This window comes from Bos javanicus, chromosome X, assembly GCF_032452875.1.
Source record: "Bos javanicus breed banteng chromosome X, ARS-OSU_banteng_1.0, whole genome shotgun sequence".
NCBI lineage: Eukaryota > Metazoa > Chordata > Mammalia > Artiodactyla > Bovidae > Bos > Bos javanicus.
The window spans coordinates 107,512,094-107,538,291 of NC_083897.1; the positions used below are offsets into that span (position 1 = coordinate 107,512,094).

The following is a 26,198-nucleotide window of genomic DNA, read 5'->3' on the forward strand; positions in this document are numbered from 1 at the left end:
TCTTTTCATGTGTTTGTTAGCCATCTGTATGTTTACTTTGGAGAAATGTCTGTTTAGTTCTTTGGCCCATTTTTTGATTGGGCCATTTATTTTTCTGGAATTGAGCTGTAGGAGTTGCTTGTATATATTTTGAGATTAATTCTTTGTCAGTTGCTTCATTTGCTATTATTTTCTCCCATTCTGAAGGCTGTCTTTTCACCTCGCTTATAGTTTCCTTTTGGAGAAGGCAATGGCACCCCACTCCAATACTCTTGCCTGGAAAGTCCCACAGATGGAGGAGCCTGGTAGTGACCCCATGGACTGCAGCCTAAGAGTCGGACACAACTGAGCGACTTCACTTTCACTTTTCACTTTCATGCATTAGAGAAGGAAATGGCAACCCACTCCAGTGTTCTTGCCTGGAGAATCCCAGGGACGGGGGAGCCTGGTGGGCTGCCGTCTATGGGGTCGCACAGAGTCGGACATGGCTGAAGCGACTTAGCATCAGCAGCAGCATAGTTTCCTTTGTTGTGCAGAAGCTTTTGAGTTTAATTAGGTCCCATTTGTTTATTTTTGCTTTTATTTCCAATATTCTGGGAGGTGGGTCATAGAGGATCCTGCTGTGATTTATGTCAGAGAGTGTTTTGCCTATGTTCTCCTCTAGGAGTTTAATAGTTTCTGGTCTTACATTTAGATCTTTAATCCATTTGAGTTTATTTTTGTGTATGGTGTTAGAAAGTGTTCTAGTTTCATTCTTTTATAAGTGGTTGACCAATTTTCCCAGCAGCACTTGTTAAAGAGATTGTCTTTTCTCCATTGTATATTCTTGCCTCCTTTGTCAAAGATAAGATGTCCATAGGTGTGTGGATTTATCTCTGGGCTTTCTATTTTGTTCCATTGATCTATATTTGTACCACTACCATACTGTCTTGATGACTGTGGCTTTGTAGTAGAGACTGAAGTCAGGCAGGTTGATTCCTCTAGTTCAATTCTTCTTTCTCAAGATTGCTTTGGCTATTCGAGGTTTTTTGTATTTCCATACAAATTGTGAAATTTTGTTCTAGTTCTCTGAAAAATACCATTGGTTGCTTCATAGGGATTGCATTGAATCTTTAGACTGCTTTGGGGACTGTATTCATTTTCACTATACTGATTCTTCCAATCCATGTACAAGTGATATTTCTCCATCTATTGGCATCCTCTTTGATTTCTTTCACCACTGTTTTATAGTTTTCTATATATAGGTCTTTTGTTTTTAGGTAGATATATTCCTGAGTATTTTATTCTTTTCGTTGCAATGGTGAATGGAATTGTTTCCATAATTTCTCTTTCTGTTCTCTCATTGTTTATAGGAATGCAAGGGATTTCTGTGTGTTGATTTTTATATCCTGCAACTTTACTATATTCATTGATTAGGTCTAGTAATTTTCTGATGAAGTCTTTAGGGTTTTCTATGTAGAGGATCATGTCATCTGCAAACAGTGAGAGCTTTACTTCTTCTTTTCCAATTTGGATTCCTTTTATTTCTTTTCTGCTCTGATTGCTGTGGCCAAAACTTCCAAAACTATGTTGAATAGTAGTGGTGAGAGTGGGCGCACCCTTGTCTTGTTCCTGACTTTAGGGGAAATGCTTTCAATTTTTCACCATTGAGGATAATGTATGCTGTGGGTTTGTCATATATAGCTTTTATTATGTTGAGGCATGTTCCTTCTATTCCTGCATTCTGGAGGGTTTTTATCATAAATGGATGTTGAATTTTGTCAAAGGCTTTCTCTGCATCTATTGAGATAATCATATGGCTTTTATTTTTCAATTTGTTAATCGTGTATTACATTGATTCATTTGCGGATATTGAAGAATCCTTGCATCCCTGGGATAAAGCCCACTTGGTCATGATGTATGATCTTTTTAACGTGTTGTTGGATTCTGATTGCTAGAAGTTTGTTAAGGATTTCTGCATCTATGTTCATCAGTGATATTGGCCAGTAGTTTTCTTTGTTTGTGGCATCTTTGTCAGGTTTTGGTATTAGGGTGATGGTGGCCTCATAGAATGAGTTTGGAAGTTTACCTTCCTCTGCAATTTTCTGGAAGAGTTTGAGTAGGATAGGTGTTAGCTCTTCTATAAATTTTTGGTAGAATTCAGCTGTGAAGCCATCTGGACCTGGGCTTTTGTTTGCTGGAAGCTTTCTGATTACAGTCTCAATTACCATGCTTGTGATGGGTCTGTTAAGATTTTCTATTTCTTCCTGGTTCAGTTTTGGAAAGTTGTACTTTTCTAAGAATTTGTCCATTTCTTCCAAGTTGTCCATTTTATTGGCATATAATTGCTGATAGTAGTCTCTTATGATCCTTTGTATTTCTGTGTTGTCTGTTGTGATTTCTCCATTTTCATTTCTAATTTTATTGATTTAATTTTTCTCCCTTTGTTTCTTGATGAGTCTGGCTAATGGTTTGTCAATTTTATTTATCCTCTCAAAGAACCAGATTTTGGTTTTGTTGATTTTTGCTATGGTCTCTTTTGTTTCTTTTGCGTTTATTTCTGCCCTAATTTTTAAGATTTCTTTCCTTCTACTAACCCTGGGATTCTTCATTTCTTCCTTTTCTAGTTGCTTTAGGTATAGAGTTAGGTTATTTATTTGACTTTTTCTCTTTGTTTCTTGAGATAAGCCTGTATTGCTATGAACCTTCCCCTTAGCACTGCTTTTACAGTGTCCCACAGGTTTTGGATTGTTGTGTTTTCATTTTCATTCATATCTATGCATATTTTGATTTCTTTTTTTGATTTCTTCTGTGATTTGTTGGTTATTCACCAATGTGTTGTTCAGCCTCCATATGTTGGAATTTTTAATAGTTTTTCTCCTGTAATTGAGATCTAATCTTACTGCATTGTGGTCAGAAAAGATGCTTGGAATAATTTCAATTTTTTTTTTAAATTTACCAAGGCTAGATTTATGGCCCAGGATGTGATCTATCCTGGAGAAGGTTCCGTTTGTGCTTGAGAAAAAGGTGAAATTCATTGTATTGGTGTGAAATGTCCTATAGATATCAATTAGATCTAACTGGCCTATTGTATCATTTAAAGTTTGTGTTTCCTTGTTAATTTTCTGTTTAGTTGATCTATCCATAGGTGTGAGTGGGGTATTAAAGTCTCCCACTATTATTGTGTTATTGTTAATTTCCCCTTTCATACTTGTTAGCATTTGTCTTACATATTGTGGTGCTCCTGTGTTGGGTGCATATATATATTTATAATTGTTATATCTTCTTCTTGGATGGATCCTTTGATCATTATGTAGTGTCCTTCTTTGTCTCTTTTCACAGCCTTTGTTTTAAAGTCTATTTTATCTGATATGAGTATTGCTACTCCTACTGGCTCAAAGTCATGATCATCGTGTCGGTGATGCCATCCAGATAAAGTCTGACACTGTTTCCACTGTTTCCCCATCTATTTCCCATTAAATGATGGGACCAGATGCCATGATCTTAGGTTTCTGAATGTTGAGCTTTAAGCCAACTTGTTCACTCTCCTCTTTCACTTTCATCAAGAGGCTTTTTAGTTCCTCTCTACTTTCTGCCATAAGGGTGGTGTCATCTGCATATCTGAGGTTATTGATATTTCTCCTGGCAATCTTGATTCCAGTTTGTGCTTCTTCCAGCCCAGCATTTTTGATGATGTACTCTGCATATAAATTAAATAAGCAGGTGACAATATACAGCCTTGATGTACTCCTTTTCCTATTTAGAACCAGTCTGTTGTTCCATGTCCATTTCTAACTGTTGCTTCCTGACCTGCATACAGATTTCTCAAGAGGCAGGTCAGGTGGTCTGGTATTCCCATCTCTTTCAGAATTGTCCACAGTTTATTGTGATCCACACAGTCAAAGGCTTTGGCATAGTCAATAAAGCAGAAATAGATATTTTTCTGGAACTCTCTTCCTTTTTTGATGATCCAGCGGATGTTGGCAATTTGATCTCTGGTTCCTCTGCCTTTTCTAAATCCAGCTTGAACATCAGGAAGTTCATGGTTCACATATTGCTGAAGCCTGGCTTGGAGAATTTTGAGCATTACTTTACTAGCGTGTGAGAGGAGTGCAATCGTGCCATAGTTTGAGCATTCCTTGGCATTGCCTTTCTTTGGGATCGGAATGAAAACTGACCTTTTCCAGTCCTGTGGCCACTGCTGAGTTTTCCAAATTTCCTCGCATATTGAGTGCAGTACTTTCACAGCATCATCTTTCAGGATTTGAAATAGCTTCACTGGAATTCCATCACCTCCGCTTGCTTTGTTCGTAGTGATGCTTTCTAAGGCCCACTTGACTTCACATTCCAGGATGTCTGGCTCTAGGTCAGTGATCACACCATCGTGATTATCTTGGTCATGAAGATCTTTTTTGTACAGTTCTTCTGTGTATTCTTGCCACCTCTTCTTAATATCTTCTGCTTCTGTTAGGTCCATACCATTTGTGCCCTTTATCGAGCCCATCTTTGCATGAAATGTTCCCTTGGTATCTCTAATATTCTTGAAGAGATCTCCAGTCTTTCCCATTCTATTGTTTTCCTCTATTTCTTTGCATTGATCACTGAGGAAGGCTTTCTTATCTCTTCATCACCAGATGTTCAACACCCAAATCAGATTGATTATATTCTTTGCAGCCAAAGATGGAGAAGCTCTAGACAGCAAAAACAAGACCAGGAGCTGACTGTGGCTCAGATCATGAGCTCCTTATTGCCAAATTCAGACTTAAATTGAAGAAAATGGAAAACCACTAGACCATTCAGGTATGATCTAAATCAAATCCATTATGATTATCCAGTGGAAGGGAGAAATAGATTTAAAGGACTAGATCTGATAGAGTGCCTGATGAACTATGGGCGGAGGTTCGTCACATTGTACAGGAGACAGGGATCAAGACCATCCCCATGGAAAAGAAATGCAGAAAAGCAAAATGGCTGTCTGTGGAGGCCTTACAAATAGGTGTGAAAAAAAGAGAAGCGAAAAGCAAAGGAGAAAAGGAAAGATATAAGCATCTGAATGCAGAGTTCCAAAGAATAGCTGATAATAGTCTTGTTTTAAAGTCTGTTTTGTCTGATACAAGAAAAGTTATCCAGCTTTTGGTTTGCACTTGCGTAGAACATATTTGTCCATTACTTCACTTTCAACTTTTGTGTGCCTTCACATCTGAATTCAGTCCCTTGTAGGCAGCATATAGATAGGTCGTTTTTTGTTTTTTTTTTCTCCATTCAGCCTACCCTTTCTTTTGATTAGATAATTTAGTCCACTTAAATTATTGATAGGTATATTGTTACTGACATTTTCCTAATTGTTTTATGTCTGTTTTATAGCTCCTCTGTTACATTCTTCTCTTGTTATCTTTGTGTGATTTAAAGAATCAGCGGTATGCTTAGATTCCTTTCTTGTTATTGTTTGTGTATCTATTGTAGTTTTCTGGTTTCTGGTCACATGAAGCTTGTATATAACTTATGTTTATCATGTTTTTTTTATTTGTAAAACAACTTAAGTTTTAATACATTCTAAAGGACCACAAAGATTTTTACAAAACAAAAATAGACTCATAGACATAGAAAACAAACTTATGGTTACCAAAGATGATAGTAGGGGATTGAGGGAGACTGGAAAAAATTAGGAATTTCAGGTTAACATATACACACTAGTATAAAAGAGACATTAGAAAGACCTCCTGTATAGCACAGGGAATAATATTCAGTAACCTATAGTGGAAAAGAATCAGATAAACAATATGTATCAGTTCAGTTCAGTTCAGTCGCTCAGTCGTGTCCGACTCTTTGCGACCCCATGAATCGCAGCATACCAGGCCTCTCTCTGTCCATCACCAACTCCTGGAGTTCACTCAGACTCACTTCCATCGAGTGGGTGATGCCATCCAGCCATCTCATCCTCTGTCGTCCCCTTCTCCTCCTGCCCCCAATCCCTCCCAGCATCAGAGTCTTCTCCAATGAGTCAACTCTTCGCATGAGGTGGCCAAAGTACTGGAGTTTCAGCTTTAGCATCATTCCTTCCAAAGAAATCCCAGGGCTGATCTCCTTCAGAATGGACTGGTTGTATCTCCTTGCAGTCCAAGGGACTCTCAAGAGTCTTCTCCAACACCACAGTTCAAAAGCATCAATTCTTCAGGGCTCACCTTTCTTCACAGTCCACTGGAAAAACCATAGCCTTGACTAGACAGACCTTTGTTGGCAAAGTAATGTTTCTGCTTTTCAATATGCTATCTAGGTTGGTCATAACTTTTTTCCCAAGGAGTAAGCGTCTTTTAGTTTCATGGCAGAGAGTGAAGAGGAACCAAAAAGCCTCTTGATGAAAGTGAAAGAGGAGAGTGAAAACGTTGGCTTAAAGCTCAACATTCAGAAAACGAAGATCATGGCATCTGGTCCCATCACTTCATGGGAAGATCATGGCATCTGGTCCCATCACTTCATGGGAAATAGATGGGGAAACAGTGGAAACAGTGTCAGACTTTACTTTTTTGGGCTCCAAAATCACTGCAGATGGTGACTGCAGCCATGAAATTAAAACAATATGCATATTTATGTATAATTCTCACTTTGTTATACACCTCAAAGAAAATTGAAATTACTTCCATTTTAAAATACTTAAAATAGTATTTTAAAAACTTTTTAAATATAGATATATTAGTTACAGTGGATATATAAATCTAGTATAAAGGTTTAAAGACAAAAGTAGTAAAATAACTATAATAACTAATTAAGGGATCAGATCAGATCAGTTGCTCAGTCGTGTCTGACTCTTTGCGACCCCATGAATCGCAGCACGCCAGGCCTCCCTGTCCATCACCAACTCCCAGAGTTCACTGAGACTCACGTCCATCGAGTCAGTGATGCCATCCAGCCATCTCATCCTCTGTCATCCTCTTCTCCTCCTGCTCTCAATCCCTCCCAGAATCAGGGTCTTTTTCCATGAGTCAACTCTTCGTATGACGTGGCCAAAGTACTGGAGTTTCAGCTTTAGCATCATTCCTTCCAAAGAATACCCAGGGCTGATCTCTTTTAGAATGGACTGGTTGGATCTCCTTGCAGTCCAAGGGACTCTCAAGAGTCTTCTCCAACACCACAGTTCAAAAGCATCAATTTTTCCGTGCTCAGCTTTCTTCACAGTCCAACTCTCACATCCATACATGACCATTGGAAAAACCATAGCCTTGACTAGACGGACCTTTGTTGGCAAAGTAATGTCTTTGCTTTTGAATATGCTATCTAGGTTGGTCATAACTTTCCTTCCAAGGAGTAAGCGTCTTTTAATTTCATGGCTGCAGTCACCATCTGCAGTCATTTTGGAGCCCCCAAAATAAAGTCTGACACTGTTTCCACTGTTTCCCCATCTATTTCCCATGAAGTGATGGGACCGGATGCCATGATCTTTGTTTTCTGAATGTTGAGTTTTAAGCCAACTTTTTTACTCTCCACTTTCACTTTCATCAAGAGGCTTTTTAGTTCTTCTTCACTTTCTGCCATAAGGGTGGTGTCATCTGCATATCTGAGGTTATTGATATTTCTTCCGGCAATCTTGATTCCAACTTGTGTTTCTTCCAGTCCAGCGTTTCTCATGATGTACTCTGCATATAAGTTAAATAAACAGGGTGACAATATACAGCCTTGACATACTCCTTTTCCTATTTGGAACCAGTCTGTTGTTCCATGTCCATTTCTAACTGTTGCTTCCTGACCTGCATACAAATTTCTCAAGAGGCAGATTAGGTGGTCTGGTACTCCCATCTCTTTCAGAATTGTCCACAGTTTATTGTGATCCACACAGTCAAAGGCTTTGGCATAGTCAATAAAGCAGAAATAGATGTTTTTCTGGAACTCTCTTGCTTTTTCCATGATCCAGCGGATAAGGGATACACAGGATTAAAAGATATTAAATGGGACTTCAAAAACAGAAGAAGTTCATTTAAATCATTTCTTTTAGATTCCACATATAAGTGATGTCACAGGATATTTGTTCTTTGTCTGTCTTCACTTGATATGATTATTTCTAATTCCATTCATGTTGGAAATGGCATTTTTTTATAGTTAAGTAATTTTCCATCGTGTATATATTCTACATCTTCTTTATGCATTAATTTGTCAGTGAACACTTAGCTTGATTCCATGTCTTGGCTGTTGTAAATAGTGCTGATGTGAACATGTACATGAATGATTTCTTTTTTGTTTTATTGTAGCAGAGTTGCTTCAGTGTTTTGTTAGTTTCAGGTATACAGCAAGGTGATTCAGTTATACATGTATTCATTCTTTTTTAGATGGTTTTTTCTTATAGGTTATCACAGAATATTGAATAGATTTCCCTGTGCTATACATAGGTTCTTCTTGGTTATCAGTTGAATATATAGTAGTGTATATATATAAATCCAAAGCTCTTGATTTATGCTTCCCCCCTCCATGTTTCCCCTTTGGTAACCATGTTTGTTTTCCATATCTGTAAGTCTGTTTCTATGCGTAAATAACTCCATTTGTATCATTTTTTAAAATTTAGATTCTACACGTCAGTGATATATTTGTCTTTGGCCAACTTGCTTGATTTACTATGACAATATTTTGGTCCATCCATGTCACTACCAGTGACATTATTTCATTCCTTTTTTTATGGCTGGGTATTTTTATATGGCACGTGTGTTTGTATGCATACACACACATCTTTATGTATTCCTCTGTCGATGGAGATGTGGTTACTTTCATGTCCTGGCTATTATAAATAGTGCTACTATGAACATTGGCATGCACATATCTTTTTGAATTATGGATTTCTGCAGATGTATGCCCAGGACTGGGATTGCTGGATCCATTGTTGCTATTGCTCAGTTTTAGTTTTTAAAAATTTTAAATCTTTTATTACACTGGTGCTTCATTGCTGTGGGGGTGCTCTCTACTTGCAGTGAGTAGGGGATGCTCTCTAGTTGTGGTGCACAAGGTTATCATTCCAGTGGCTTCTTTTGTTTTGGAGCACACGGCCTACGGTTGGCAGGCTTCAGTAGCTGCAGAACACAGGTTCAGTAGTTGAGGTTCCTGGGCTCTAGAGCCACGGGCTCAGTAGTTGTGACACACAGGCTTAGTTGCTCCATGGCACTCCATCTGCCTTTTGACCCACCACACTTTGGCAGAGTGTCTGCACCATCCACACCAGGATAAAAAAACTCAGAAGGCCAGGGATATAGAACAATAAATAGGCCTGAATTCTCTTTAGTTGGAGGAGAAGCCTGGGAACACTCATAATCTTTTATTTATTCATTATTTGTCCTGCTGCATTAGCATCTAGTACCTAGTACAGTGCCTGGTGCCATGTTGGTGCTAAGTAAGTAAATGACTGTAAATGGAATCATCTTTACTATTTGCAGGGGTGACAGTACCCTTTAAGAATATATTTATAATTACCAACAGTCCAATTTAAAGATAAGAAAACCTGAGAAGATTGTTGACATCTGAAACATTTTATTAAAAAATTTCCCAGTAGGTTTCATGAAGCTATTGCTCATTTAGAACTATGTCAATGATTTTTTTAAAAACATGTTGTAACCATCTTTTTAAATTCCATATATATGCATAGAAAGATGGTAACAATAACCCTGTATATGAGACAGCAAAAGAGACACTGATGTATAGAACAGTCTTTTGGACTCTGTGGGAGAGGGAGAGGGTGGGATGATTTGGGAGAATGGCATTGAAACATGTATAATATCATATATGAAACGAGTCGCCAGTCCAGGTTCGATGCCCGATACTGGATGCTTGGGGCTGGTGCACTGGGACGACCCAGAGGGATGGTATGGGGAGGGAGGTGGGAGGAGGGTTCAGGATGGGAACACGTGTATACCTGTGGCAGATTCATGTTGATATATGGCAAAACCAATACAATATTGTAAAGTTAAAAAAAAAAAAAAACCTGTTGTAGAATTTCCTAAAGGGTTTTTTCTGGATTGCAGATATATAGAGAGAATGTATATAAAATCCTGATGTGATTTTAAATTGTTTAAATTTGGATAGAAAAATCTGATTTAAGAAAACGTCTGATTCAGGTTGTATCTGTTGCGGCTACTGTAGACCTCTGTAGGCTAATGATAATGGTGTAAAAAGTAAATAAGCAGCATAAAGGAATTATACAGTGGTTCTCAAGCTTTGCCGTATCTCAGAATCTCCAGGAGAGCTGTTAAAACAGTATGGGGCCCCTGCCCCAGAGGTTTTGATGGGCTAGGTCTATGGTAGGGCCTGAGAACTTGCATTTCTAGGAAGGTTCCAGATGTTGCTAATGCTGTTGGTCTGGGATCACAGTGAATGAACCACTGCCTTGCGCTTTTACCAAAGGCTTCATAGTTTTGAAATGGAATGTGTATTGTTTTCAATGTACAAGTCCTTTGAATTCTTAGTAAAGTTTACTCTAGGTATTTATTGATTTTCATACAACTAGGAAAGTGATTTTTCTATTTCTGGTACTTTATTATTCTTGTTGTTCTTCATTCCCTCACTCTTGTCCAAATCGTTGTGACCCCCATTGACTGCAGCACACCAGGCTTCTCTGTCTTTCACTCTTTCCTAGAGTTTACTCAAGCTCACATCCATTGAGTCAGTGATGCCATCTAACCATCTCATCATCTGTCGCCTCATTCTCCTCCTCTCCTCAATCTTTCCCAGCTTCAAGGTCTTTTCCAAAGACGTGATTCTTTCCATCTGGTGGCCAAAATATTGGAGCTTCAGCTTCAGCATCAGTCCTTCCAATAAATATTCAGGGTTGATTTACTTTAGGATTGACTGGTTTGACTTCTTTGCTGTCCAAGGACTCTCAAGTCTTCACCACCATACTTCCAAAGCATCAATTCTTCTTCAGTCAACCTTCTTTATGGTCCAACTCTCATATCCATACATGATTACTGGAAAAGTGATAGTTTTTACTAAACAAACCTTTGTTGGCAAAATGATGTCTCTGCTTTTTAATCTGCTGTCTCAGTTTGTCATAGCTTTTTTTCCCCAAGGAGCAAGTGTATTTGATTTTTGAGGCTGCAGTCACCATACACAGTTATTTTGGAGCTCAAGAAAATAAAGTCTGTCACTGTTTCCACCTTTTCTGTATCTATTTGCCATGAAGTGATGGGACCAGATGCCAGGATCTTAGTTTTTTGAATGTTGGATCTTAACCCAGGTTTTTCACTCTCCTCTTTTACCATCAGCCAGTCTTTTTAGTTCCTCTTCACTTTTTGCCATTAGGTTGGTGTTACCTGAGGTTATTAATCTTTCTCCTGGCAATCTTGATACCAGCTTGAGCTTCATCTAGCCCAGCATTTCGCATGACGTACTCTGCATAGAAGTTAAATAAACAAGATGACAATATATAGCTTTGAAGTATTTCTTTCCCAATTTTGAACCAGTCCATTGTTCCATGTCCAGTTCTAACGGTTGTTTCTTGACCTGCATACAGGTTTCTCAGGAGGCAGGTATGATGACCTGGTATTCCCATCTCTCTGAGAATTTTCCCCAGTTTGTTGTGATCCACACAGTCAAAGGCTTAGGATAGTCAATGAACCAAAAGTAGATGTTTTTCTTGAATTCCCTTGGTTTTTGTATGATCCAAGGGATGCTGGAAATTTGATATCTGGTCCTCTTTGTTTTCTAAACAAAGCTTCTATGTCTGTAAGTTCATGGTTCACGTACTGTGGAAGCCCAGCTTGAAGGATTTTGAGTATTATCTTGCTAGTATGTGAAACGAGTGCAGTTGGACAGTAGTTTGAACATTCTTTGCCCATTTTTTGGATTAGAATGAAAACTGACCTTTTGCAGTCCTGTGACCACTGCTGAGTTTTCCAAATTTGCTGGCATATTGACTGCAGCACTTTCACAGCATCATCTTTTTAGAATTTGAAATAGCTCAACTGGAATTCCATCACATCCACTAGCTTTATTCATAGTAATGATTCCAACGGCCCACTGGACTTCACACTCCAGGATGTCTGGCTCTAGGTGAGTGATCACACCTATGTGGTTATCCAGGTCATTAAGACCTTATTTTGTACAGTTCTTCTGTATATTCTTGCCATGTCTTCTTAATATTTTCTGTTTCTCTAATGTCCATACCATTTCTGTCCTTTACTGTGCCCATCTTTGTATGAAATGTTCCCCTGGTCTCTCTCATTTTCTTGAAGAGATCTCTAGTCTTTCCCGCTCTATTCTTTTCCTCTATTTCTTTGCAGTGTTAGTTTAAGAAGGCTTTTTTTTTTTTTTTTAATCTCTCTTAGCTATTATTTGGAACTCTGCTTTCAGATGGGTATATCTTTCGTTTTCTCCTTTGCCTTTCGCTTGTCTTCCTTTCAAAGCTATTTTTAAGGCCTCCTCATGAGACCATTTTGTCTTGTTGCATATCTTTACTGGAGGATAGTTTTGGTCACCGCCTCCTGTACAATATTATGAACATCCGTTTGCAGTTCTTCAGGCACTCTGTCTACCAGATCTAATCCCTTGAATCTGTCACTTCCACTGTATAATTGTAAGAGATTTAATTTAGGTCACATCTGAATGGCCTAGTGGTTTTCCTTTCTTTCTTCAAGTTAAGTCTATATTTTGCAATAAGCAACTCATAATCTGAGCCACAGTCAGCTCCCTGTCTTGATTTTTGCACAATATACTACTGGAGAAAAGCAGAGAAATAGCTCTAGAAGAAATGAAAAGGCTGAGCCAGAGCGGAAATGATGCCCAGTTGTGGATGTGTCTGGTACTGAAAGTAAAGTCGGATACAGTAAAGAACCATATTGCATAGGAACCTGCAATGTTAGTTCCACGAATCATCGTAAATTTAACGTGGTCAAACAGGAGGTGGCAAGACTGTGCATCAACTTTTTAAGAATCAGTGATCTAAACTGGATGAGAATGGGCAAATTATATCAGATAATCATTATATCTACTACTGTTGGAAAGACTTTAAGATTTGCTTATTAGTGTATATAAATGCCCAAGATTTTTGTATATCCATTTTGTATTCAGAAGTTTTACTGAATTTGGTTTATTAATCTAACAGTATTTTGTTGGAGTCTTTAGGGTTTTCTGTATATAACATCATGAAATCCAGAAATAATGGCAGTTTTATTTTCCAATTTGGATATCTTTTTTCTCTTTTTTGTTGTGTACCAAGTCTGGCTAGGACTAACAATAGCATGTTGAATCCAAGTGGCAAGAATGGGCATCCTTGTCTTGTTTCTGATCTTAGACGAAAAGCTTTTAGTTTTTTACCATCGAGTATAAACTTAGCTGTGGCCTTGTTTATATATGGGCTTTATAATGTCAAGGTTTGTTCCCACTATACTCACATTGTTGAGAAAGTGTTTATCATAAATGGATGGTGAGTTTTGTCAAATGCTTTGTCTGAAACTATTGGGATTATATGATTTTTATCATTCATTTTATTAATATGGCATAACATGATTGGTAGATGTTGAATCATCTTTGCATCTTGGAAATGTATAAATATGTTGAGTTGTTTTACAAATGTTGAGGATCTTTGCATTTGCATTCACCAGGGATGTTGGCATGTAATTTTCTGGTGTCCTTGTCTGGTTTGGGTTATCAGCAAATGGTGGCCTTGTAAACTGAGTTTTAAAATGGAACCTCCGGGGGAGGAGCCAAGATGGTGGAGGAGTAGGACGGGGAGAACACTTTCTCCCCCACAAATTCATCAAAAGAGCATTTAAACGTCGAGTAAATTCCACAAAACAACTTCTGAATGCCGGCAGAGGACATCAGGCACCCAGAAAAGCAACCCAACTCTTCGAAAGGAGAGAGAAGAAATACAGCTCCACCCACCAGAACACCGACACAAGCTTCCCTAACCAGGAAACCTTGACAAGCCACCTGTACAAACCCACACACAGTGAGGAAACGCCATAATAAAGAGAACTCCACAAACTGCCAGAATACAGAAAGGACACCCCAAACTCAGCAATTTAAACAAGATGAAGAGACAGAGGAATACTCAGCAGATAAAGGAACAGGATAAATGCCCACCAAACCAAACAAAAGAGGAAGAGATAGGGAATCTACCTGATAAAGAATTCCGAATAATGATAGTGAAATTGATCCAAAATCTTGAAACTAAAATGGAATCACAGATAAATAGCCTGGAGACAAGGATTGAGAAGATGCAAGAAAGGTTTAACACGGACCTAGAAGAAATAAAAAAGAGTCAATATATAATGAATAATGCAATAAGTGAAATTAAAAACACTCTGGAGGCAACAAATAGTAGAATAACAGAGGCAGAAGACAGGATTAGTGAATTAGAAGATAGAATGGTAGAAATAAATGAATCAGAGAGGATAAAAGAAAAACGAATTAAAAGAAATGAGGACAATCTCAGAGACCTCCAGGACAATATTAAACGCTACAACATTCGAATCATAGGGGTTCCAGAAGAAGAAGACAAAAAGAAAGACCATGAGAAAATACTTGAGGAGATAATAGTGGAAAACTTCCCTAAAATGGGGAAGGAAATAATCACCCAAGTCCAAGAAACCCAGAGAGTACCAAACAGGATAAACCCAAGGAGAAACACCCCAAGACACATATTAATCAAATTAACAAAGATCAAACACAAAGAACAAATATTAAAAGCAGCAAGGGAAAAACAACAAATAACACACAAGGGAATTCCCATAAGGATAACAGCTGATCTTTCAATAGAAACTCTTCAAGCCAGGAGGGAATGGCAAGACATACTTAAAATGATGAAAGAAAATAACCTACAGCCCAGATTATTGTACCCAGCAAGGATCTCATTCAAGTATGAAGGAGAAATCAAAAGCTTTTCAGACAAGCAAAAGCTGAGAGAATTCTGCACCACCAAACCAGCTCTCCAACAAATACTAAAGGATATTCTCTAGACAGGAAACACAAAAACAGTGTATAAACTCGAACCCAAAACAATAAAGTAAATGGCAACGGGAACATACTTATCAGTAATTACCTTAAATGTAAATGGGTTGAATGCCCCAACCAAAAGACAAAGACTGGCTGAATGGATACAAAAACAAGACCCCTACATATGTTGTCTACAAGAGACCCACCTCAAAACAGGGGACACATACAGACTGAAAGTGAAGGGCTGGAAAAAGATTTTCCATGCAAATAGGGACCAAAAGAAAGCAGGAGTAGCAATACTCATATCAGATAAAATAGACTTTAAAACAAAGGCTGTGAAAAGAGACAAAGAAGGTCACTACATAATGATCAAAGGATCAATCCAAGAAGAAGATATAACAATTATAAATATATATGCACCCAACACGGGAGCACCACAGTACGTAAGACAAATGCTAACAAGTATGAAAGGAGAAATTAACAATAACACAATAATAGTGGGAGACTTTAATACCCCACTTACACCTATGGATAGATCAACTAAACAGAAAATTAACAAGGAAACACAAACTTTAAATGATACAATAGACCAGTTAGACCTAATTGATATCTATAGGTCATTTCATCCCAAAACAATGAATTTCACCTTTTTCTCAAGCACACATGGAACCTTCTCCAGGATAGATCACATCCTGGGCCATAAAGCTAGCCTTGGTAAATTCAAAAAGATAGAAATCATTCCAAGCATTTTTTCTGACCACAATGCAGTAAGATTAGATCTCAATTACAGGAGAAAAACTATTAAAAATTCCAACATATGGAGGCTGAACAACACGCTGCTGAATAACCAACAAATCACAGAAGAAATCAAAAAAGAAATCAAAATTTGCATAGAAACGAATGAAAATGAAAACACAACAACCCAAAACCTGTGGGACACGGTAAAAGCAGTCCTAAGGGGAAAGTTCATAGCAATACAGGCACACCTCAAGAAATAAGAAAAAAGTCAAATAAATAACCTAACTCTACACCTAAAGCAACTAGAAAAGGAAGAAATGAAGAACCCCAGGGTTAGTAGAAGGAAAGAAATCTTAAAAATTAGAGCAGAAATAAATGCAAAAGAAACAAAAGAGACCATAGCAAAAATCAACAAAACCAAAAGCTGGTTCTTTGAAAGGATAAATAAAATTGACAAACCATTAGCCAGACTCATCAAGAAACAAAGGGAGAAAAATCAAATCAACAAAATTAGAAACGAAAATGGAGAGATCACAACAGACAACACAGAAATACAAAGGATCGTAAGAGACTACTATCAACAATTACATGCCAATAAAATGGACAACGTGGAAGAAATGGACAAATTCTTAGAAAAGTACAACTTTCCAAAACTGGACCAGGAAGAAATAGAAAATCTTAACAGACCCATCACAAGCATGGAAATTGAAACTGTAATAAAAAATCTTCCAGCAAACAAAAGCCCCGGTCCAGACGGCTTCACAGCTGAATTCTACCAAAAATTTAGAGAAGAGCTAACACCTATCCTGCTCAAACTCTTCCAGAAAATTGCAGAGGAAGGTAAACTTCCAAACTCATTCTATGAGGCCACCATCACCCTAATACCAAAACCTGACAAAGATCCCACAAAAAAAGAAAACTACAGGCCAATATCACTGATGAACATAGATGCAAAAATCCTTAACAAAATTCTAGCAATCAGAATCCAACAACACATTAAAAAGATCATACACCATGATCAAGTGGGCTTTATCCCAGGGATGCAAGGATTCTTCAATATCCGCAAATCAATCAATGTAATACACCACATTAACAAATTGAAAAATAAAAACCATATGATTATCTCAATAGATGCAGAGAAAGCCTTTGACAAAATTCAACATCCATTTATGATAAAAACTCTCCAGAAAGCAGGAATAGAACATAATAAAAGCTATATATGACAAACCCACTGCAAACATTATCCTCAATGGTGAAAAATTGAAAGCATTTCCTCTAAAGTCAGGAACAAGACAAGGGTGCCCACTTTCACCATTACTATTCAACATAGTTTTGGAAGTTTTGGCCACAGCAATCAGAGCAGAAAAAGAAATAAAAGGAATCCAAATTGGAAAAGAAGAAGTAAAACTCTCACTATTTGCAGATGACATGATCCTCTACATAGAAAACCCTAAAGAGTCCACCAGAAAATTACTAGAAATAATCAATGACTACAGTAAAGTTGCAGGATATAAAATCAACACACAGAAATCCCTTGCATTCCTATACACTAATAATGAGAAAACAGAAAGAGAAATTAAGGAAACAATTCCATTCACCATTGCAACAGAAAGAATAAAATACTTAGGAATATATCTACCTAAAGAAACTAAAGACCTATATATAGAAAACTATAAAACACTGGTGAAAGAAATCAAAGAGGACACTAATAGATGGAGAAATATACCATGTTCATGGATTGGAAGAATCAATATAGTGAAAATGAGTATACTACCCAAAGCAATTTATAGATTCAACGCAATCCCTATCAAGCTACCAACAGTATTCTTCACAGAGCTAGAACAAATAATCTCACAATTTGTATGGAAATACAAAAAACCTCGAATAGCCAAAGCGATCTTGAGAAAGAAGAATGGAACTGGAGGAATCAACCTACCTGACTTCAGGCTCTACTACAAAGCCACAGTTATCAAGACAGTATGGTACTGGCACAAAGACAGAAATATTGATCAATGGAATAAAATAGAAAGCCCAGAGATAAATCCACGCACATATGGACACCTTATCTTCGACAAAGGAGGCAAGAATATACAATGGATTAAAGACAATCTCTTTAACAAGTGGTGCTGGGAAATCTGGTCAACCACTTGTAAAAGAATGAAACTGGACCACTTTCTAACACCATACACAAAAATAAACTCAAAATGGATTAAAGATCTAAACGTAAGACCAGAAACTATAAAACTCCTAGAGGAGAACATAGGCAAAACACTCTCCGACATACATCACAGCAGGATCCTCTATGACCCACCTCCCAGAATATTGGAAATAAAAGCAAAAATAAACAAATGGGACCTAATTAACCTTAAAAGCTTCTGCACATCAAAGGAAACTATTAGCAAGGTGAAAAGACAGCCTTCAGAATGGGAGAAAATAATAGCAAATGAAGCAACCGACAAACAACTAATCTCAAAAATATACAAGCAACTCCTACAGCTCAACTCCAGAAAAATAAACGACCCAATCAAAAAATGGGCCAAAGAACTAAATAGACATTTCTCCAAAAAAGACATACAGATGGCTAACAAACACATGAAAAGATGCTCAACATCACTCATTATCAGAGAAATGCAAATCAAAACCACTATGAGGTACCATTTCATGCTGGTCAGAATGGCTGCGATCCAAAAGTCTACAAGCAATAAATGCTGGAGAGGGTGTGGAGAAAAGGGAACCCTCTTACACTGTTGGTGGGAATGCAAACTAATACAGCCACTATGGAGAACAGTGTGGAGATTCCTTAAAAAACTGGAAATAGAACTGCCTTATGATCCAGCAACCCCACTGCTGGGCATACACACTGAGGAAACCAGAAGGGAAAGAGACACGTGTACCCCAATGTTCATCGCAGCACTGTTTATAATAGCCAGGACATGGAAGCAACCTAGATGCCCATCAGCAGATGAATGGATAAGAAAGCTGTGGTACATGTACACAATGGAGTATTACTCAGCCATTAAAAAGAATACATTTGAATCAGTTCTAATGAGGTGGATGAAACTGGAGCCTATTATACAGAGTGAAGTAAGCCAGAAGGAAAAACATAAATACAGTATTCTAACGCATATATATGGAATTTAGAAAGATGGTAACAATAACCCAGTGTACGAGACAGCAAAAGAGACACTGATGTATAGAACAGTCTTATGGACTCTGTGGGAGAGGGAGAGGGTGGGAAGATTTGGGAGAATGGCAATGAAACATGTAAAATATCATGTAGGAAACGAGTTGCCAATCCAGGTTCGATGCATGATGCTGGATGCTTGGGGCTGGTGCACTGGGACGGCCCAGAGGGATGGTATGGGGAGGGAGGAGGGAGGAGGGTTCGGGATGGGGAACACATGTATACCTGTGGCGGATTCATTTTGATATTTGGCAAAACTAATACAATTATGTAAAGTTTAAAAAATAAAATTGGAAGAATAAAAAAAAAATAAATAAAATAAAATAAAATAAAATGGAACCTCCTCTCCTAGTTTTTGGAAGAGTTTGAGAAGGTTTAGTATTAATTATTCTTTGAATGAAGGTAGAATTCAGTTGTGTAACCATCTGGTCCTGGACTTTTATTTGTTGGGAGGTTTTTGATTAGTGATTCAATCTTCTTAATAGTAATTTGTTAAAGAGTTTCTATTTGTTCATAATTCAGTCTTGAAGGGTTGAATTTTTCTAGGAATTTATCCACTACTTCTAGGCTGTCAAATTTCTTGGCATGTAAATTTTCACAGTAGTCTCTTGTTCTTTACATATCTGTGATACCAGTTGTGAGTCTCTTTCATTTCTGATTTATGTTTGAATCCAAACTGTCCTGGTGAGTCTACCTAAAGTTTTATGAATTTTACCTTTGGAAAGACCCACCTTTTGTTGCAGTGGTTTTTTTCTTTTGTCTTTTTTGTCTCTCCATTTATTTCTTCTCTGATCCTTATTATTTCCTAACTTTCTAGTTGTTTCAGATGTCAAGTTAGGTTTCTTTTGAGATTTTTGTTTTGATAAGTATTTATTGCCCTGAACTTCTCTCTCAGAACTGCTTTTGATGCATTTCATAAGTTTTAGGATGTTTTATTTCCATTTTCATTTGACTAAATATATTTTATTTCTATTTGAGTCACTTGTTGTCCACTAACACACTGTTTAATTACCACATTATTCGTAAATGTTTCCAGTTTTCTTCTTATATTTGATTTCTAAGTTTGATACATTATGATCAAAACAGCTGCTGTCTGTGATTTTAATCGTCTTGATTAAGGATCTATCCTGTAGAATGTTCCATATGCACATGAAGAATAGATATTCTCTTGCTTTGGATGGGATGTTGTGTATTTCTCTATGAAATCCACAGTTTAATGTGTTTAAGGCTGTTCTGTTACTGAGCTTCCATCTGGATATCTGTCCATTGTTGTAAGCTGCATATTAATGCCCCCTACTATCATTGTCCTTGTACTTCTCCTTTTACATCTGTTAATATTTTCTGTGTGTGTGTGTGTGTGTGTGTGTGTATGCATATATTTAAGTGTTGCTATGCTGGTTATATACATTTGGAGAAGGCAATGGCACCCCACTCCAGTACTCCTGCCTGGAAAATCCCATACAAATGTATAAATTCCCTCCTCTCTCCTGGAATCAAACCCATGACCCCTGCATTGGGAACCAAACTCCTAACCACTATACCACCTAGGACTTCCCAAACATTAAGCTCCTTCTTTCATCCTTGCTCTGAGAAACAGAGGTATAAAACTAAAGAAGCTGCTTTGAATGATGGCTGACAGTATAGAGGGCAGGATAAGGTTGGGTAATAGGAATCTCCTTGCCTTAGGAATTGTAATTACCTATTCTTGGACTGTCCTGTCCTGGAACACAAGGTTGGATTAGTATGTTTTCTTGTTAGGAAAGATTTGGTGGACTTAGAGACACAGAGCCAGTTTCATGGGTGTGTGACCTATGCAATCACACAGGTCTCCACACTGAAAAGGGTCTTGTTTTTGGTGTAAAGGTATGATGTTTACCATCTTGACCTTCTTAATTTTTTCTGGCTTCCATTTCAACCTAAGTTTTTATTTAGCCTAAGTTTTTTTGACAATTGTCTTTTTTATATTTTAATTTTAGTAGAATATAGTTGATTTACAATGGTGTATGTTTCAGGTGTATAGAAAAGTGATTAACTTACACATACATATAAAAATATATATATTTATTCAAGGAATATTTTCTCATACAGGTTATCACAGAATATTGAGTAGAGATTTCTGTGCTATACAGTAGGTCCGTGTTGGTTATCTATGTATCCTATATGTTTCTCTATTTTTATATAGAAGAACATATATTCCTTTGTTTCTTCATTTTAGTTGGCTGTCTGTTGGTTTCTGTGCATTAGCTGCAGTGGGCACTTCTAGTCTTGAAGGACTGGCCCCAGGTTGGAGATGAACCCTAGTTTCTCTTGCAAACCTTTGTGATTGTCCAAGGAGCTTATTTTAATTTCAGTAGTTCCCAGTGTTTGAGGGTGTGCCAAGACCTGTTAATGCTCCAGGGGAGAGGATCAGTGAGCACCTAGATTCAGGCTGATTGGAAGGCAGACCTGCAGGCAGCAGCTTTTAAAGTATGCAGATACAGCCCTGAGGGACTGCAAGCAAAAGGCCCTGTTGGCCACCAGAGCCACGGGGGTGGAGGGGTGGTGGAAGGTACCTGCTGGCTTTAGTAGGCAGAAAGAACACAGGAAAATGTCTACCCTAGGTGGACCATGGAGGTGGCAGTCGGCCAGAAAAAGAGGTAAGAGATGGTTTCTGCTGGCTTTTACCCGGTAGAGGGAGTTTGAAAGTTGCTCACACCAACATACCCCTTGGAGAAGGAAACGGCAACCCACTCCAGTGTTCTTGCCTGGAGAATCCCAGGGATGGCGGAGCCTGGTGGGCTGCCGTCTATGGGATCGCAGAGTCGGACACGACTGATGCGACTTAGCAGCAGCAACATACCCCTGGCCCCTCAGTCTGCTTACTTAAGATTATCAAATGAGCCTATTCACATAAAGTCTGGGTACTTTTAAATGGATGCTTCTACACTGTGTCTTGGGGTGCACTAGTCTTCCCTTCAAGAACTGTTTCTGAGTTTGTGACAGCTCAGCAGCTCTCGTGGGTATGAGCCCCACTGGTTTGGAGAGAGATTTGGGGGTTATCTCTCTGCGACAGGTCTTAAATGCTGGAGAGCCTGCTGTGGGAGAGGAACTATCTACTACTCAGGGAGAAACTCCAGGTTATGAGTGCCCTCCTGACTGCTGGTCCCCACACATGGGTGGGGACTGTGACTGGAGATACTGCTGGGGTTTTGGCCAGATTGTCTCTCAGCCTTTTATGCTTGCTTTGGTGTGATTTCCTTCTCATTTTCCTGATATGCAAAAGTCACTCTCCTAGTTTTTAGTTTTTTTTTCTGGGGAAATTGCTCCGTATGTAGATTTGGTGTGTCAATGGGAAGAGGTAAGTTCAGACTCTTCCTACACTAGGATTTTGAACTGAAACCTCCCTTAGTGTTTTGTCTAGTTGTCTAGAACTTGCTCTGAAATTCATATCAACCCAATATTTGAGTAACTCTGAAATATTGCTGGTACCGTCCTTCATCCTGTAGGATGTCTTATCTCCAAAATTTCTGTGGTTTCTTAGCCATGGTGGGATGCATTTCTATACCTGTTGGTAGCCTGCTGATCTGACAGCTCCTCTCTTCTCATGGCAGTTTTCCCTCTTAATATTCTGTGTCAATCAAGGCACAAGGCCCACAGGAGGAACGTGTGTGGTAGCAGCAGATGGTGGCACCATGGGGGATTTCTGTCCTAACTTAAGTACTGTAACAGCAAATGCTCCAATTCTATGTTGGTCACCCTTTCCCATCGGCTCCAGCCACCACATTGCCTACTTCCTTTTTCCTTCCAAATGCACTTCTCTCTTGTTTCCTATCCTGTTCTATTAAAATCTCCCTTTACTGTTAGCAGTTTAGCTGCTGTGTGTACCTATCTACCTATGTGCATGTATGGGGAGATAAAGACAGGTAGGTGTGCGTCACTTGTGTCCAACTCTTTGAGACCCTATGGACTGTAGCCCCCCAGCCTCCTCTGTCCATTGAATTGTCTGGGCAAGAATACTGGAGTGGGTTGCTCTTTCCATCTCCAGGGGATCTTACCAACCCAGGGATCAAACCCTGTGTTTCTTATGTCTCCTGCATTGGCAGGTGTGTTCTTTACCACTAGCATCACCTGGGAAACTGCTAATTAGTCGTCTTTTTAAAGATGCAGAGAAGTTTAGTTCTCCATTCTAACATCACTTTGCATGCTCAAGATTTAAATGTTCCAAAACTCATTAATACACTTCTTGAGGTCTACTCCCAGGTTCCTCTCTTACCACCACGAGAAACCATGGGAGATATGGTAATGCTGTCTTGTATTTCTACTCACTAGAAGTGGACAGAGGAGCCTGGCGGGCCACAGTCCATGGGGCCACAAAGAGTTGAACATGACTAAGCAACACACAAGTGGATGAACAATTTAGTTTCCCACTGGGATAAAACAGAAATTATTCTCATCTCTCCAACTATTAAAAGCCAGAAGCGGGACTTCCCTGGTGGCCCAGTGGTTAGGACTCTGTACTTCCACTGCAGGGAGCACAGGTTCAGTCCCTGGTTGACGAAGAGAGATCCTGTATGCTCAGCCAAAAAAAAAAGCGGAATAAAGTATAGTCAGCTCGGATTTTGAATAGTCACTTTAAATCCAGATGGCAGTATGTACTCTAGCTTGAGATTGTGTGTGAGACGGTCTCTTCTCCAGATTTTGTTGTGTTGCTGAGTGGGCTCCTCCCCCTGCCCCAAACTCATCTGTTGGCTTTCCCTGGCTTTTTTTCATCTAAACAGGTTTCTAATGAAATACATTATTTTATACATTTGAAATTCTAATGGGGTAGAACAGAAAAAACAGGCCCTTGCAACCACTTCAAATGCTTTTTGAAATTACTTAATGTATTAAAAAAAAACAACCAACCAAGTGAATAAAACTAGGGTGAAGAGCAAGTTCTGTCCCCTCTTATGCAGTTGTGAGCTAGATGGGCCACAGCTGGAATGTTTGGAACATAATTTCAATTAGCTTCACCTAGACTTGGCAACTATACCACCACCAGGCCAGGATTGTTCAATCACGGCACTATGGACAGTGGGCTGTTCTGTGCATTGTAGGATGGCAGGCAGCAGCCCTGGCTTCCTACCATTAGAGGCCAGTTGCACCCGTCACACATGGTGAACACCAAAACTGTTCATACAGAACCAAATGTCCCCTGGGGGCCAAAATAACCCCTGCTGATAACCAGGGGCTCTAGTGCATCTGTGGTTGTGCAAACCTCATCTGCAATTAGGGGTTGAATCAATTGTTAGCATTGTTGAACATGCCTTGGAGCAACTGTTGGTACATAGCACCATTGCAGGTCTAAAGTCTTCCTGCCATTACAGTCTAAAGCTGTCCTACTCGTCTAGTGAATGCAGCTTCTAATTCAGTAGGTTTGGTGGGGGGTGAGGGGGTGGTGCCTGGGATTCTCCATTGTTAAGAAGTTCCCATGCGATGTACCACACTTTGACAGGAAAAGGTCTAAAGGATACTTGAGTCCTTAGTGATATTAAGCCTTCCTGTGCACACAGGTTCACTCTAGGACTCTAGTTGGTTCACCAGTCCTTGGGAAGACAATTCTGACCTAGTCTTCTCTTTGTCTTAGGCTGTTGCTGCGAATTCCACTCTATTCCTTCAGCATCGTGGTACTGGATAAACATGGCGTGGACAAGGAGCGCTACGTCTCCCTGGTGACGCCTGTGGCCCTCTTCAACCTGATCGACACTTTCCCCTTGAGAAAAGAGGAGATGGTTCTGCAAGCAGAAATGGGCCAGACCTGTAACACCTGATGGGCTGTGTCCTCTCTCAGTCATGCCTCTTCTCTCTACATCGAGCTACACGCACAGAAAGGCCTGAAAAATATCCTTGATGTACAGATTTTTATTTGTAATTTTTAAAGTCTATTTTATTATTATAAGCTTTCTTGGCACTTAATTTTACACTGCTTTTTGTAGCAAAAACTGAATATATTTACTCTCTTAATTCCATCATGGCTGGTTACTTTGGTAGAGAAACTAGAAACTACAACTATATACAGGCTTCCCATGCATTTATACAGTGTGACACGTATGTATCTTCTGTTTTATATAAAACTTACTAATAAAATATTTTAGAGCAAATGTGCTAAAAATCATTTTTTCTCAAGCATTAGCCATACTTGCTCAGTGTGGTCACCAGTCTTTGGACTGCGATTATTGGTGTTTTAGGAATGGAAAAATTAGTCTCAGGAGGAGTTCAGTTGAACTGAGAGAGCTGAACTTTCAAGTGTCAGAGGAGCCCCTAAAGCAACAAGCTGGCAATGAAAGAGGTAGGACTTTTATCACTTACTGTGCTGCTATAACCAAGAAGGAAAAACTGGAGCTCCATCTTCTATTTTTCCATCTGCATTCTCTCCGGTGGACCAGTGGTCACCAGGTGCGAGCTCAGGTGGGTTACAAAGACATGAGGTTATCACATTGTTGAGGGAGACCCAGGTCTGGCAGCTTTATGGACTCTGGGGTCATGGAAGGACGAGCAGCTAGGAGTGGGAAAATACTGGATCTTGAATCAGGGGGAAAGCTTCCCTCCCTCCCTCCTGTAAGGCCCCAGGAGAGGAACATGAAGACCTCTGCTCAAGGCCTCAGAGACCTAGGAATGAAGTCACTTGGGCTAGGAATACAGATATGTGACAGGACATTTCCAGGCCTTGCCTGCAGTTCCAGCCAGTGGCTGCGATTCATTGACTGTATACCAGCAGTCTGTGTGGGGCAAGCAGCTTTCCCTCATGAGGCCTTCCAAGGGAAGGCTCTGTATTAGTATTTGCCTAAGGTCAGGCCTGAAACACCATACTTTTACAACTAGGAGTTGGACTCCCTCAACTCTCATGAGCAAACCCTGATCCAAACTGACATTCTGAAACTGAAGGGAAAATTTCAATCAATTCCTGAACAAATAACTAAATCAATGATGGAACGTCCAAATTCCAACCTGGAGGTTTAAAACTAGCAGCAGATTTGACACTTTTGAACATTAGACAGTGATTGCTATCCTGTGAATAGGTTTATATTTCATTTACAAATGATTTTGCCCCTAGTAGCTGCTCTTTGACCTCTGTCTTCCGTAAATGTATCTATCAGATAAAAGGTCAACGACATGATTGGGGAAGGAAGATTAGCCAATGGTGAGTATGTGAAGCCATGAACATTTCAAAAGACCACTTGTCACAATTCAGTAAATGTATCAGCCCACATTAAAGCTCTCCTATCTGTGAAAAGCCAGCCTGTGTGCCCTTTGCCCCATACATGAAAGATCCAAGGCTTGAAGATGGGCTGATGTTTAAGGAGCTGCTCAGATTTCTTCAAACAAGTCTTCTGTTCTATTCTATTACAGTTTGCCTAATGAGATATAGACTATTTGAAGAATGAGTACACTG

At 39.0% G+C, this 26,198-nt stretch overlaps 1 protein-coding gene across 2 annotated transcripts in view; it reads left to right on the forward strand.

The window, feature by feature from the left end:
• Positions 1-24,906, forward strand: part of SRPX (sushi repeat containing protein X-linked) — a 150,356-nt gene extending 125,450 nt beyond the window's left edge. For both annotated transcript variants that reach the window (XM_061410446.1, XM_061410447.1), the window contains one exon: positions 24,393-24,906. In XM_061410446.1, the coding sequence (XP_061266430.1) occupies positions 24,393-24,576 (184 nt within the window). In that variant the 3' untranslated portion in view covers positions 24,577-24,906. The remainder of the gene's footprint in view (positions 1-24,392) is intronic.
• The last annotated feature ends 1,292 nt before the right edge of the window (positions 24,907-26,198 follow it).